Here is a 14043-nt window from a genome sequence, read left to right on the forward strand (position 1 = left end):
TAATACAGTGTCCTTCCGCATAGGTGTCTATTTTACTACAAACGAAAGCCGTATATGCAAACCGATCCATTTGGAAACAGTGGAGGTGGTAATACAATTCAATCATACATGTAGCATTCTCCAATTGAATCATTTTGTTTGTTATTCTTTCTTCTGTAAAATGGAGGGCTTTGCAGTTAATAAATACAACGTTGAAGGGACCTGATGACTTGTAATTAGAGCTTGTGTAGTTAACGGTATCTTCGTATGTTTTTATTGGGTTTAGTGCCATGGGTTGCTGCTGTAATTGTTTCGGTTTTATTGTAACCCAAGTTTTTTTTTGTGCTTTACTTTTATTTTTGATTCGTTGTGATTCCCATTGTCGCATGTATTCTAACCGCATGTTTGCCTGTGTAATTTTTGTTTTTGAGTCGTTGTGATTATCGCCTATATTTGTCTTCAAAACAAAATTTTTTTTGTTCTTTTATAATTTCTAAACTTGGAAATTTATCAAACATAATTTTTTTTTGTTATTCCCTCCTCCTCCTCCTGAAAAAAATCCTATGTAAATGCCTCCTGCAAGGTGTAAATAAATAATGAAAAATATCTACAGCTAGCTATTTTCTCCAGGTTCACAATTTGATACAGCTTTGTCTGTTCAAAATTGATACTAGCTCACATGGTATTATGCTACAGCTTGTCATCTTGTAAATCGTAAAGCTATCAAAAAGTTGGGCTGTGAAAACCTCTTTTTTCCCAATATCTAAGCAAGCAATAAAAAACACGTCTTAGGGTTAGTTATTTAACACGTCTTAGGATTAGTTTTAACCAATATAACCTCCGGGTTATAAAATCATACGGCCCCCCTCCGGGAGGAAGTATACTACACAGATGTGACAACCAACGTGGGGTGCTTGCTCCACCGGTGGGACATGGCAATATTTTGGTGGGTCATGGGCAGGACATGCGTTCTTCAAATGAATACACCTTAGGACGTTAATTTGTAAAAAAAAAAGTTTTTCATATGAATGATGTCACATTCAAATACGTTTAAAGAGCAAAATGTAGTACGCAATATGTAATTTATCGGATTCCTGTGAAATTCATATATCTTGGTTTTAGAACTGGCTTAGATTCCTTTTCCGTTTTTGGTCTCACGTCATCCCAATTGAAACTTGGCTCAAACATTTAATGTGCAAAAGTCACATTATCAGTTTTAGAGAGAGAGGTCGCCAGCTGACAAAACTGTCAAGTGTGCTAAGCAGGATTGGATGCGTGACAGTACGAAACTACAAATTTTCCGGACATGGAAATGGAAATCTGCTAAAGCAACAAAGATATCAAAATAAAAACACTTTGTATCCACTAGATCCCCGTTAAGTTTATTTGTATTTGAAAATGTCAAATTTTCCAAATTCTTTCTTTTGGTTGTATAAAAATCATGGTTTGTAGGGCAACCATGGTTTGTAGGGCAACCATGTAGGGCTACAATGAGGAGCGAGTTGTTAAGCTAAACCAATTCGTGAAGTTTGATAACACACTCACAAAAGCTACAGCTTATTCAGCTGTTTGGAGTAATTTCAGTTCTCATTTAGCAGTCAATGGATAAACTTGTCTGACTGCTTTTGCCCGGATACAACGGTTGCTATGCCATGTTGTAGACTTATGAGAGTAATATCGTGATTATTGCTTAAATTAATTGTTACAATATAATCTTGGATAAAAAGGAGTGAGTTCTGCGTTCGAGCTAGTTCCTGAGGATTCCGGATGTGGGTGTTAGCCGTGCCCTTTTAACGGCTTCAAATTGCACGCTGTAAACTAGCATGTGTAAAATATAAGTTTTTGCAAAGGTAGGTGATTTATATTATTTTGACAAATTCAGAATGGGAAAGAAAGCCAGACCCAAACGCAACCGAACAGAAGCTGAGTTGTCGGATCCGGTTATGAAACTACTAGTAATTCGGATACGAGTCTCAAAGCGGACTGCCAGAAAACGAATGCAAAGAATATCATTAAAATTTTGGAAACGGGGCAATCTATAAATGTGAACATGAAAACCCTAAAGCAGAGTATACTTGAAATTCGGGATCATTTGGGTACAGTTAGCAGTCATGTTATGGTGCTAGAAAATAAAAGTAGTGCAACAGACAATGAAATTGCAACAGTGAAATCAGAACTTCTAGCTCTGCAAAGTTTTGTAAAAGCCCAGTCACAGCTGATTAAGAAATGCAATGAGGAAATAAATGTGGTTGTGTCCTAGTCTCTTGTTGATGAAAATCGAGAAAAGTTGCATAATTTGCTGTTTTAGAGCCTTAATTATGTCCCCTTAAATGAGGCTGCATCTCGGGTTTCCAAGGTGATTGTAGCTGGTTTGTCACTCCCAACTGACATGTTGCCACCATTCACTATAGTTCACTGTTCCAAGAATTTTGTTAAAATTAGGGTGGACAGTGTCCAGGCACGTTTCTTGATTCTAAGTAATGCGAAAAAACTAAAAGGGAAAGAGTTCGGTGTTTATAAGTCTGTTTTTATTAGTGATGATGTCTCACCGCGTGTACGGGTTTTGCATAAACAATTACTTGGGTTACGCCGTTTGGGTTAGAGCCGTCCTGGCCGAGTGGGTTGTTGCGCTGGATTCGGGATCCCTTGTCTGAGAGGACGCGGGTTCGAATCCCAGTGTATCCAATTCTTCAGTTTGGGTCGGGGGTCATTGGCGTGACTCTGTAAGCTTACCCAGAGTCGATCCAGCTCTAAATGGTTTCCTGGAGAAATATGGGGAAGGTAAACAGGAAGGGTGTGCGAAAGCACAGGATGGCTGGCCCCCAACCAAGAAACGGAGATCAGCACCGCCGGTACGGACTGTAAAGTCTAATTCCGTATCCTTTACCTTTTTTCTTTTCTTTTTTTTTTTTTTTTACTTGGGTTACGTAAGCGTTTGGTGGATAAAAATATGGAATGCTGGGTACCTCCTACCCTACCACCCAGCATCTCTGTTAAAAGGACAACCGCGTTATTAAAGTGCCTTGGTACAATGCTAAGAGTTTGTTGGATTCTTAAATTTTGTTTGCTGCTGTTATAATTAGTGAGTGATCATTTGTTATTGAAAAAATCAATCAAAAAGACATTAATAAAAAAATAAAAAAATAAAACTTGCTATTTTGTCGCGATAATTATGGTTGTGTGATTATGGGAATTAGTAGCCGTTGTATTTGGTGACTTGTATATGGATTCGTTACGGGCAAACCAAATACGGCCTGTTTCTTTTTTTGTTTGTTTTTTCCGAGATGGAAAGTGTTATTCTTTTGTTGTTTGTTATATTCTATTTTGTTCTTGTTTAGTTGTTTTTTTGTTCTTTTTGGTTTTGTTGTGGAGATGAGGCCATATTACTTTGTTGAAAATCTGTATGAATATGGTTGATGGTGATCGTGGCACTCCGGGCAACAGCCATCCATCTTAAAAATTTGGAAGCTTCATTTGTGGGTTTTGGTAGTATGTTTACGGAGCAGCTCCACCGGAATTATGATATTGGGATTGCCGGTCAATGTGTTTCTTGTAATTCAAAGTACCTATTTAATGATGGCAGTGGTGGTGATTCTGAAGATCTCAAAGTTTTCCATCTTAACTGCCAGGGTTTGAATCCATCTTTTAATTTTTTAAGCGAGATATGAAGACTTTCCATTTTTCAGGTTATTGGTCTCGCAAAAAAATGGCTAAATGAGCATAACTCTGCTCTCTTGGATATTTCATGGTATACATTTTATCATAGGAATCGTCAATTTCGTCAACATGGAGGAATTGGAGCTTATATACGGAGCGATATCGAGGTTTTGGTAAGAAGTGATCTAGTGCTGTATCACGAGACGTTATTTGGGCCATTTATCCTTCAGCTCAGGCTTAAGCCAAAAGATGTTTATGTTGTTGTACTATATAGGCCACCATCTGGGTCTATACCGACCTTTATGGATATTTTGGAGTAACAGTTGGATAAACTACCTACTGGTTCGCACCCATTCTTCATGCTTGGGGACTTTAATATTGACCTTAACGATATGAATTCGAATACTCCTATGGACTTCCTACAGCTTTGCATGTCATAAAGTTTATTTCCCACTATTAATATTAGTACGCGTGTTACCACTTTAACGGCAAAGCTACTTGATAATATTTTTCTAAATCTAAATTTTCAGATCTAGGGGTTATTGTTACTGATGTTTCTGGCCCTTTGGGATTTCGGCAAGTTTTAAAGTTTGTTTCCCGAGGCAGCAAGGCCCTAGACTGAAAATGAGTATGTTACCTGTGCTCAACCAGGGTAGCTTAGAAAAGTTTAAACAAGAGATTTTTAATGTTGACTGGAATAATGTAGTTGAAAATCTAGATGATATAAATATAAGTTTTCAGAGATTTTATGATCCATTGATCTCTCTTTTGAGTAAAACTTGTATAATGAATCGGACAAGGTCAAGGAAAAAGATACCCAAAAAGCCATGGTCTTCTGCGGTGCATAAATAAGAAAGACCAGTTATATAGGGATTCAATAAGGAATGAAAATGATTTAGTTTACACAAGAGTCATTTAGCTTTGTATTCCCCTTCGCGAAATAATTATGATGGCAGGTTTGAAAGTGTCAGCCTGTTGAACTTGATCGTAGGTGAAGGTTACCCGTCCGAAAATAAAACTGGTAAATAATGGGTAAACAAGAATTTGAGGATATCAGCCTGTCGTATAGTGATATGTCGTATAGCTATGTCATATAGTGTATGTTATATTATAGAATATAATATAAGGGAATAAATAAATAATAGAAAGGGACTTCTCACAATTACCTGTTGTTTCACGAGTTTTAGAAAAATGTATTAATATTAGAATTTATGAGCATTTGGAGCGTCATAAACTTCTACATCCAAATCAATTTGGTTTCAGGAGGGTTAGAACAACAGAAATGGCGATTTCACTTATTACTACTATAATTAATGATGTTCTTGATAAAAAAACTCAGGGTAGCTGGTGTATTTTTGGACTTAATTAAGGTGTTTGACACTGTTGAACATCGGATATTATTAAAAAAATGTGAATTTTATGGATTAAGGGGTGCTACATTGAGTTTGCTTTTTAGTTATCTTCAAAATAGGCTGCAGTATGTCAATTTACAAGGATTTTTGTTTAGAAAAAATGTTGTTAATCGAAGGGTTCCCCAAGGATCCGTACTGGGTCCGACTCTGTTTTTAATTTTTATTAATGATCTGCCGTATGTTGTGAAAGCTCTGCCCAGAATTGACGACTTTGTTGACGACGGGCCGAGTAAGACCCAGGTTACTATGCCCTTATTTGCTGATGATACAACCTTGGCGTGTGTTGGCCCTACAGAACAACTGCTCATGTCAACGATAAATGCAGCAATGAGCAGGATATGTACATGGCTTAAAATAAACCACCTTGACCTGAATATAGACAAGTCAAATTTTGTTATTTTCTCTCGATCTCCGAAATTTTTACCCTTGGTTTACGGAAATGATTTCGGAGAAGGGAATTATTAAACGAACAAGATTCACCAAATACCTCGGAATCAATGTTGATGAAACCCTATCTTTTAAAGATCATGTGAAGTCAGTTTCGAAAATATTGTCACGTAACTTAGGTAGTATGCGCAAATTAAAACATATTCCCCCCTCCAAATGTTCTATGATTGTTATACTTTTCCCTGATTCACCCTTAAATTTTGTTTTGCTCGTCGATTTGGCTTGGTGCTTTCCCTTCGATAGTTGATCCAATCCGTGTGATACAGAATAATACTATCCGAGTTTCTTGTAGTGTTGGGAACCAGGAGTCTTTGAGGTATGTGTATACAGATTGAAATATAATACCTTCAACTGGATTACGTGATTTTTATACGTTTATTTTTATATATAAGTATTACAGTGGTAGCCTTCCTGATTGTTTTACAGGAATATTTTGTGAGAGGTCTGATGTTCACCACCACATTACTCAGATACGAGGTAATACTGAGGTTCCTCGATTAGTTTCAAGTAGGTCTTCTTTTTCACTTATTTACAGAGCTTCAAAACTTTGGAATAAACTGAGTATAGATATTAAGGAAATAGGTAGCTTTGGCCAGTTTAAGTGTGATTTACGTGTGGAGTTGCTCGGTAGGTACACTTTTGAAACAGATTAACTAAAATAAATTTTCTATAGGTTATTCATTTATAATATTTATGTATTTTGTTTGTTTGTTATTTTTGTTGTCTTGGGGTCACGCAAGGTAACTACTACTACTACTACTAATAACTCACTGCAGCACCAAGCCGCCTGAGGCCAACACAGCTACGCACGCTCCTCCTCCAACCTAATCTATTTAAAGCCTCCCTCTTTACACCCTCCCAGGAAGTTCCCATTTCCTTTAAATCCTTATTTATGACATCCTCCCAACCCAGACAAGGACGACCTGCTTTCCGTGTAGCCCCAGACGGTTGGCCAAAAAGGACAATCTTCGGTAATCTGTCATCCTTCATCCGTAGAACGTGGCCTAGCCATCTCAACCTTTCTTTCATTATAGCCCCAGAAAGCGGGATTGAACCACACTTTTCGTACAACCTACTGTTTGAAATACGGTCAGTCAGCCGGGTACCCAGAACAATCCGTAGGCAATTTCTCTGGAAAACATCTAGTAAATTTTCATCTGCTTTTCGGAGTGTCCATACTTCAGAGCCATATTTGACCACTGTCATCACTGTAGCTTCCAATATTCTAATCTTGGTTTGTAGGCTTATCTTTCTATTCTTCCAAACTTTTTTTAACTGTGAAAAAACACCCTGAGCTTTAGCTATTCTACTTTTAACATCTTCACTGCTCCCACCATCTTTACTAATAATACTACCAAGGTAACTGAAGCTCCCAACCTGATCAATCTTTTCGTTACCTAAGGTCACCTGTTCATCTTCACTTATTCCTAACCTTAGTGACTTAGTCTTCTTAACATTAATTTTCAAGCCTATTATAGCACCCTGAACTCGTAAAACCTCTAAAAATGTAAAACCTGTAAACGCAAGGTAATATATTGTTTATGTTTTTTTTGTTGATTTCGGTATATGGTCTCATTCTCCATATTTTCTCATTCTCCATATTCTCTCATTATTTTCATTGAATTTAGCAAAGCCTAGCAAGCTTCACCTATGTTGTGCTATTGATTAAGAAATGTTTATTTCTAATAAAACTGCTCTACTAGTACTACTATGTTTTGTGCCCATTTTCTGCTATTTTTTCAACCGTCTCCATTTTTTGCAATCCACAAAAGACAAAAACTTCTTAATTGCATATGAAAGATTGAAGTCCTAATTTTTCCTTGTATTTTAAAGATATATTTTGTTCTTAAGTAGTGAAGTAAAAAGAAACAAAAATCATATTTAGGTTTCGCTGTTCTTGGTGCTTCAACCTCAAACACGTTCTGATGGTAAGAGGGTTCCTGAAGGAGCTTCAAATAATCCATGAAAACAGATTCACTTTATTTTCGTCTTTCTCGAATCATTTTTTTAAAATTTGGTTTTAATTTTGGTCGTATAGTAAATGCTTACTCGTTGATTAAACTTATCAAGGATCATCTTTAATTACTGGTTATTTTTACCTCCTAAAGATAAGGACTCACATATTCGGAAGATAAGTACATTTTATTTTGCCTTTCAAAAAATACAGGCTACTATAATAGTCAGTGACTTTATTGATGTGTCTCATCTTGTTACTCATCATTATGAGCATAACAGGTGATTCAGATGAATCACCGAATGTGAAAACGTACGGCAGAATGGAGTATATAACAGTTGCTATATTATGTGCTGGAAACCTTATTAACTTCATGGACAGATACACAACAGCAGGTATTTTCTATTTTGAAAACTGCAGAATTTGAATACTAAGCTTCCGGAATGCCAGTTAAGCTTGAAAGGCTAGAAAGGCTAGAAAGCTTTTCAGAAATTTGAAAAAATTAGAGTATCAGAAATTGGATTTTGAAACAACTAGTTGGTCTTTTTGTTCTCCCTACGTTAAACGACTTTTGGAAGTTACATAATTGTTTTAGTATTATAAGTAAATTTCGCAAATTCAAAACTACAGCTTATTTGTATCAATACCAAGATTAGTGATCATGCAAATCTTCATTTAAGATTTTACTATTAAACTTTTCTTCATTTTCCTTTTATAGATATGAAAGTCTAAGAATATCAATCTACTGATCCTAACAATGCCAAGCAATCCTCAAAAAGATTGGGGGAATAATTCGGTAATTTAACTACCAAATTATTAGTAATGTAATAATTGGTAATATAATTACCAACAGGTTGTTTAACTCGAAAAAGTTTGGAAAATTACTCAGCACCCACTCAGGACTACGAAATAAAAATGAGTAGAATAGAAGTTTTTCAGATGCTTCAATACAAAACCTATCTTAGACCCTCTTTATACGCCAATGATGCAGGTGCAATACCTGTTTTAAGAATTATTAGTTAAACCTTTCAAGAAGAAAGAAGAAGAAGAAAAATAAAAGCTTAAATCTACATCTTGAATTTCAACTTCTTCAAAATTCGATAATTATATTTTACATTTTCCAAGCATCATTTTACAGTCTTGGTTAGATTTTATTATCTTCTGTCTATTAAATACCTATACAGTTGTCCCTTACACGGCCACGTCATTTTAGCCCTGCTGTCGTTAACCCAATTCTGTCCATTTGAAGTCTGTCCTAACACGGCCACGTCATTTTAGCACTGCTGTCGTTAACCCAATTCTGTCCATTTGAAGTCTGTCCTAGCACGGCCACGTCATTTTAGCACTGCTGTCGTTAACCCAATTCTGTCCATTTGAAGTCTGTCCTAAGACGGCCACGTCATTTTAGCCCTGCTGTCGTTAACCAATTCTGTCCATTTGAAGTCTGTCCTAACACGGCCACGTCATTTTAGCGCTGCTGTCGTTAACCCTATTCTGTCCATTTGAAGTCTGTCCTAACACGGCCACGTCATTTTAGCACTGCTGTCGTTAACCCAATTCTGTCCATTTGAAGTCTGTCCTAAGACGGCCACGTCATTTTAGCCCTGCTGTCGTTAACCCAATTCTGTCCATTTGAAGTCTGTCCTAACACGGCCACGTCATTCTAGCACTGCTGTCGTTAACCCAATTCTGTCCATTTGAAGTCTGTCCTAACACGCCCACTTCATTTTAGCCCTGCTGTCGTTAACCCAATTCTGTCCATTTGAAGTCTGTCCTAACCCGACCACGTCATTTTAGCACTGCTGTCGTTAACCCAATTCTGTCCATTTGAAGTCTGTCCTAACACGGCCACGTCATTTTAGCACTGCTGTCGTTAACCCAATTCTGTCCATTTGAAGTCTGTCCTAACACGGCCACGTCATTTTAGCATTGCTGTCGTTAACCCAATTCTGTCCATTTGAAGTCTGTCCTAACACGGCCACGTCATTTTAGCACTGCTGTCGTTAACCCAATTCTGTCAATTTGAAGTCTGTCCTAACACGACCACATCATTTTAGCGCTGCTTTCGTTAACCCAATTCTGTCCATTTGAAGTCTGTCCTAACACGGCCACGTCATTTTAGCACTGCTGTCGTTAACCCAATTCTGTCCATTTGAAGTCTGTCCTAACACGACCACGTCATTTTAGCGCTGCTGTCGTTAACCCAATTCTGTCCATTTGAAGTCTGTCCTAACACGGCCACGTCATTTTAGCACTGCTGTCGTTAACCTAATTCCGTCCATTTGAAGTCTGTCCTTAAACGGCCACGTCATTTTAGCCCTGCTGTCGTTAACCCAATTCTGTCCATTTGAAGTCTGTCCTAGCCCGACCACGTCATTTTAGCACTGCTGTCGTTAACCCAATTCTGTCCATTTGAAGTCTGTCCTAACACGGCCACGTCATTTTAGCACTGCTGTCATTAACCCAATTCTGTCCATTTGAAGTCTGTCCTAACACGGCCACGTCATTTTAGCCCTGCTGTCGATAACCCAATGCTGTCCAATTTAAGTCTGTCCTAACACGACCACGTAATTCTAGCACTGCTGTCGTTAACCCAATTCTGTCCTTTTGAAGTTTGTCCTAACCCGCCCACTTCATTTTAGCCCTGCTGTCGTTAACCCAATTCTGTCCATTTGAAGTCTGTCCTAACCCGACCACGTAATTCTAGCACTGCTGTCGTTAACCCAATTCTGTCCTTTTGAAGTTTGTCCTAATCCGGCCACGTCATATTAGCACTCCTGTCGTTAACCCATTTCTGTCCATTTGAAGTCTGTCCTAACACGGCCACGTCATTTCAGCACTGCTGTCGTTAACCTAATTTCGTCCATTTGAAGTTACTAGAAAGAGGTCGTGACCAAAAATGATAGTTTAGGCTTGATTTCACTGGATAAGATAGGACAAACAGTGTCATAACTTTCCATGCTTTCCACATCAAATTAAGATTAACTAAGATTGATTCTCGGTATATCATTAGATCTTTGCCAAAAATCATTAGATCTTTGCCAAGATCTTAACAAATATCTTAACAAACACTTAAATATAATTTCTCTTAGGAACATTGGCAGATATACAATGTCATTTTGGCATAGGAGACGCGGAAGGAGGACTTATTCAGACTCTTTTCATAACAGTTTATACCGTTGTTGCCCCTCTTTGGGGGTACCTAGGAGATAGATACAGCAGACGCTACATCATGGCAATTGGCATTATTCTCTGGAGTGCTGCTGGCATGGCTAGCTCATTCATGGGACAAAATGTAAGTTCATTTTATGTTTTTCCAATAATGAAATGCTAATTAATCTTAGAAATCAAGAGACGGGTTTTGGGTGTCAGAACAGTATTTTTTTCAATAATCAATATATATTAAAATAAGTTGTCTGTGAGTGTGTGTGTGTGTGTCGAGTGACGTCATGATTGTGTGTCGACTGACGTCATGTTTGTCGACTGACGAAATTACAGACCGGGACATCGGGACACAAATGAGGACCGGGACATAGGGAATATAAATGACGACCGGGACACTCAAAGAGAAAGCGACCGGGAAACAAGGAATGTTCGATTAGCAATCACCATCAACAAAGCACCGGGACACAAATGACGACCGGGACACAGGGAATATAAATGACGACCAGGACACTCAAAGAGAAATTACAGACCGGGACACCGGAACACAAATGACGACCGGGACAAAAATGACGACCGCGACACTCAAAGAGAAATTACAGACTGGGACACCGGGACACAAATGACGACCGGGACACAGGGAAACAGCAACAACGGGGACGCCGGGGGGTACAGGGGGATATATAAATGACGACGGGGACACAGGGAATGTTCGATTAGCAATCACCATCAACAAAGCTCAAGGGCAATCATTAGAATAATGAGGTATAGATCTGAATACAGATTGTTTTTCCCATGGACAATTATATGCTGCATGTTCAAGAGTCGGTAAACCTGACAATCTATTTATATGCACAGACAATGGGACAGCCAAGAATGTTGTATATTCGCAAGTTTTACGTAGTTAAATATATATATATATATATATATATATATATATATATATATATATATATATATATATATATATATATATATATATATATATATATATATATATATATATATATATATATATATATATATATATATATATATATATACTAGCTGTTGGGGTGGCGCTTCGCGCCACCCCAACACCTAGTTGGTGGGGGCGCTTCGCGCCCCCCAAGCCCCCCCGCGCGCGTAAGTCGTTACGCGCCATAATAGTTACGCGCCATTGTAGTTGTGTCCCTATGTCCCACCTGTGAATATATATATATATATATATATATATATATATATATATATATATATATATATATATATATATATATATATATATATATATATATATATGGTTTTAACTACGTAAAACTTGCGAATATACAACATTCTTTGCTGTCCCATTGTCTTTGCATATAAATAGATTGTCAGGTTTACCGACTCTTGAACATGCAACATATAATGGTCCATGGGAAAACAATCTGTATTCAGATCTATACCTCATGATTCTAATGATTGCCCTTGAGCTTTGTTGATGGTGATTGCTAATCGACCATTCCCTGTCCCGGTGTCCCGGTCGTCATTTACATCCCCCTGTTTCCCCCGGTGTCCCCGTTGTAGTTGTGTCCCTGTGTCCCGGTCGTCATTTATATTCCCTGTGTCCCGGTCGTCATTTGTATCCCGGTGTCCCGGTCTGTATATACATTCGTTTTTTAGTTTTGTTTTTCTCCTTTATTTTTTTCCTTTTTTTTTATTTTTTAGCTTATTTAGATTTTTAGATTTTTTAGTTTTTTTATTAGTTTTTAGTTTTTTTTTCTTTTTAGTTTTTTTGTCCCGGTCGTCATTTATATCCCCCTGTTTCCCCCGGTGTCCCCGTTGTAGTTGTGTCCCTGTGTCCCGGTCGTCATTTATATTCCCTGTGTCCCGGTCGTCATTTGTATCCCGGTGTACCGGTATGTATATACATTCGTTTTTTAGTTTTGTTTTTCTCCTTTATTTTTTTTCCTTTTTTTTTCTTTTTTAGTTTATTTAGATTTTTAGATTTTTTAGTTTTTTTATTAGTTTTTAGTTTTTTTTTCTTTTTAGTTTTTTTGTAGTTTTTACCTTCTTTTTAGTTTTGTTAATTTTTTTTTTTACTTATGTCCTGGTCGTCATTTATACTCCCTGTGTCCCGGTGCTTTGTTGATTGCTAATCGAACATTCCTTTTGTCCTGGTCGCTTTCTCTTTGAGTGTCGTCATTTATTTTTTTCTTTTTTAGTTCTTTTAGTTTTTACCTTTTTAAGTTTTTTTTAGTTTTTTAGATGAAATTTTTTTAGTTTTTTCCTTTTTTTCTTTTTTGTTTTTTATTGGTTTTTACCTTTATGTTAGCTTATTTTTCAGTTTTTTCCTTTTTTTTAGTTTTTTTTTATTTTTTATTTTTTTTAGTTTTTTATCTTTTTTTAGTTTTTTTAGTTTTTTTTAGTTTTTTTAGTTTTTTAGCTTTTTTACTTTTTTTATTAGTTTTTGGTTTTTTTGTAGTTTTTGCCTTTTTTTTAGTTTTTTCAGTTTTTTTTTTTAGTTTTTTATTGGTTTTTACCTTTATTTTAGCTTATTTTTCAGTTTTTTCCTTTTTTTTAGTTTTTTTAGTTTTTTTAGTTTTTTAGCTTTTTTATTTTTTTTATTAGTTTTTAGTTTTTTTGTAGTTTTTGCCTTTTTTTTAGTTTTTTTAGTTTTTTAGCTTTTTTATTAGTTTTTAGTTTTTTTAGTTTTTTACCTTTTTTTAGTTTTTTTTAGTTTTTTTGGTTTTTTAGCTTTTTTATTTTTTTTATTAGTTTTTAGTTTTTTTGTAGTTTTTGCCTTTTTTTAGTTTTTTTAGTTTTTTAGCTTTTTTATTAGTTTTTAGTTTTTTTTTGTAGTTTTTGCCTTTTTTTAGTTTTTTTAGTTTTTTAGCTTTTTTATTTTTTTTATTAGTTTTTAGTTCTTTTTGTAGTTTTTGCCTTTTTTTAGTTTTTTCAGTTTTGACGTCACCTGATCCAGTTTTTTCAGGTGACGTCACCTGATCCACGATCCACAGATCCACAGACAACTTATTTTTATATATATAGATAGTTTTTTTTTTACTTATGTCCTGGTCGTCATTTATACTCCCTGTGTCCCGGTGCTTTGTTGATTGCTAATCGAACATTCCTTTTGTCCTGGTCGCTTTCTCTTTGAGTGTCGTCATTTATTTTTTTCTTTTTTAGTTCTTTTAGTTTTTACCTTTTTTAGTTTTTTTTTTAGTTTTTTAGATGAAAATTTTTTTAGTTTTTTCCTTTTTTTCTTTTTAGTTTTTTATTGGTTTTTACCTTTATTTTAGCTTATTTTTCAGTTTTTTCCTTTTTTTAGTTTTTTTTTATTTTTTATTTTTTTAGTTTTTTACCTTTTTTTAGTTTTTTTAGTTTTTTTAGTTTTTTAGCTTTTTTACTTTTTTTTTAGTTTTTAGTTTTTTTTTGTAGTTTTTGCCTTTTTTTAGTTTTTTCAGTTTTTTT

The 14043-nt window shown here is 35.9% G+C and overlaps 1 protein-coding gene across 1 annotated transcript in view; it reads left to right on the plus strand.

Annotated features, from left to right (window-relative positions):
- Window positions 1-7648: 7648 nt before the first annotated feature.
- The window catches only part of LOC136033962 (protein spinster-like), a 65105-nt gene continuing 58710 nt past the window's right edge, over window positions 7649-14043 (plus strand). Inside the window, exons 1-2 of the mRNA XM_065714989.1 lie at window positions 7649-7844; window positions 10542-10744. Of these exons, the coding sequence (XP_065571061.1) occupies window positions 7691-7844; window positions 10542-10744 (357 nt within the window). The 5' untranslated portion in view covers window positions 7649-7690. The remainder of the gene's footprint in view (window positions 7845-10541; window positions 10745-14043) is intronic.

Source organism: Artemia franciscana, chromosome 12 (genome assembly GCF_032884065.1).
Source record: "Artemia franciscana chromosome 12, ASM3288406v1, whole genome shotgun sequence".
Classification (NCBI taxonomy): domain Eukaryota; kingdom Metazoa; phylum Arthropoda; class Branchiopoda; order Anostraca; family Artemiidae; genus Artemia; species Artemia franciscana.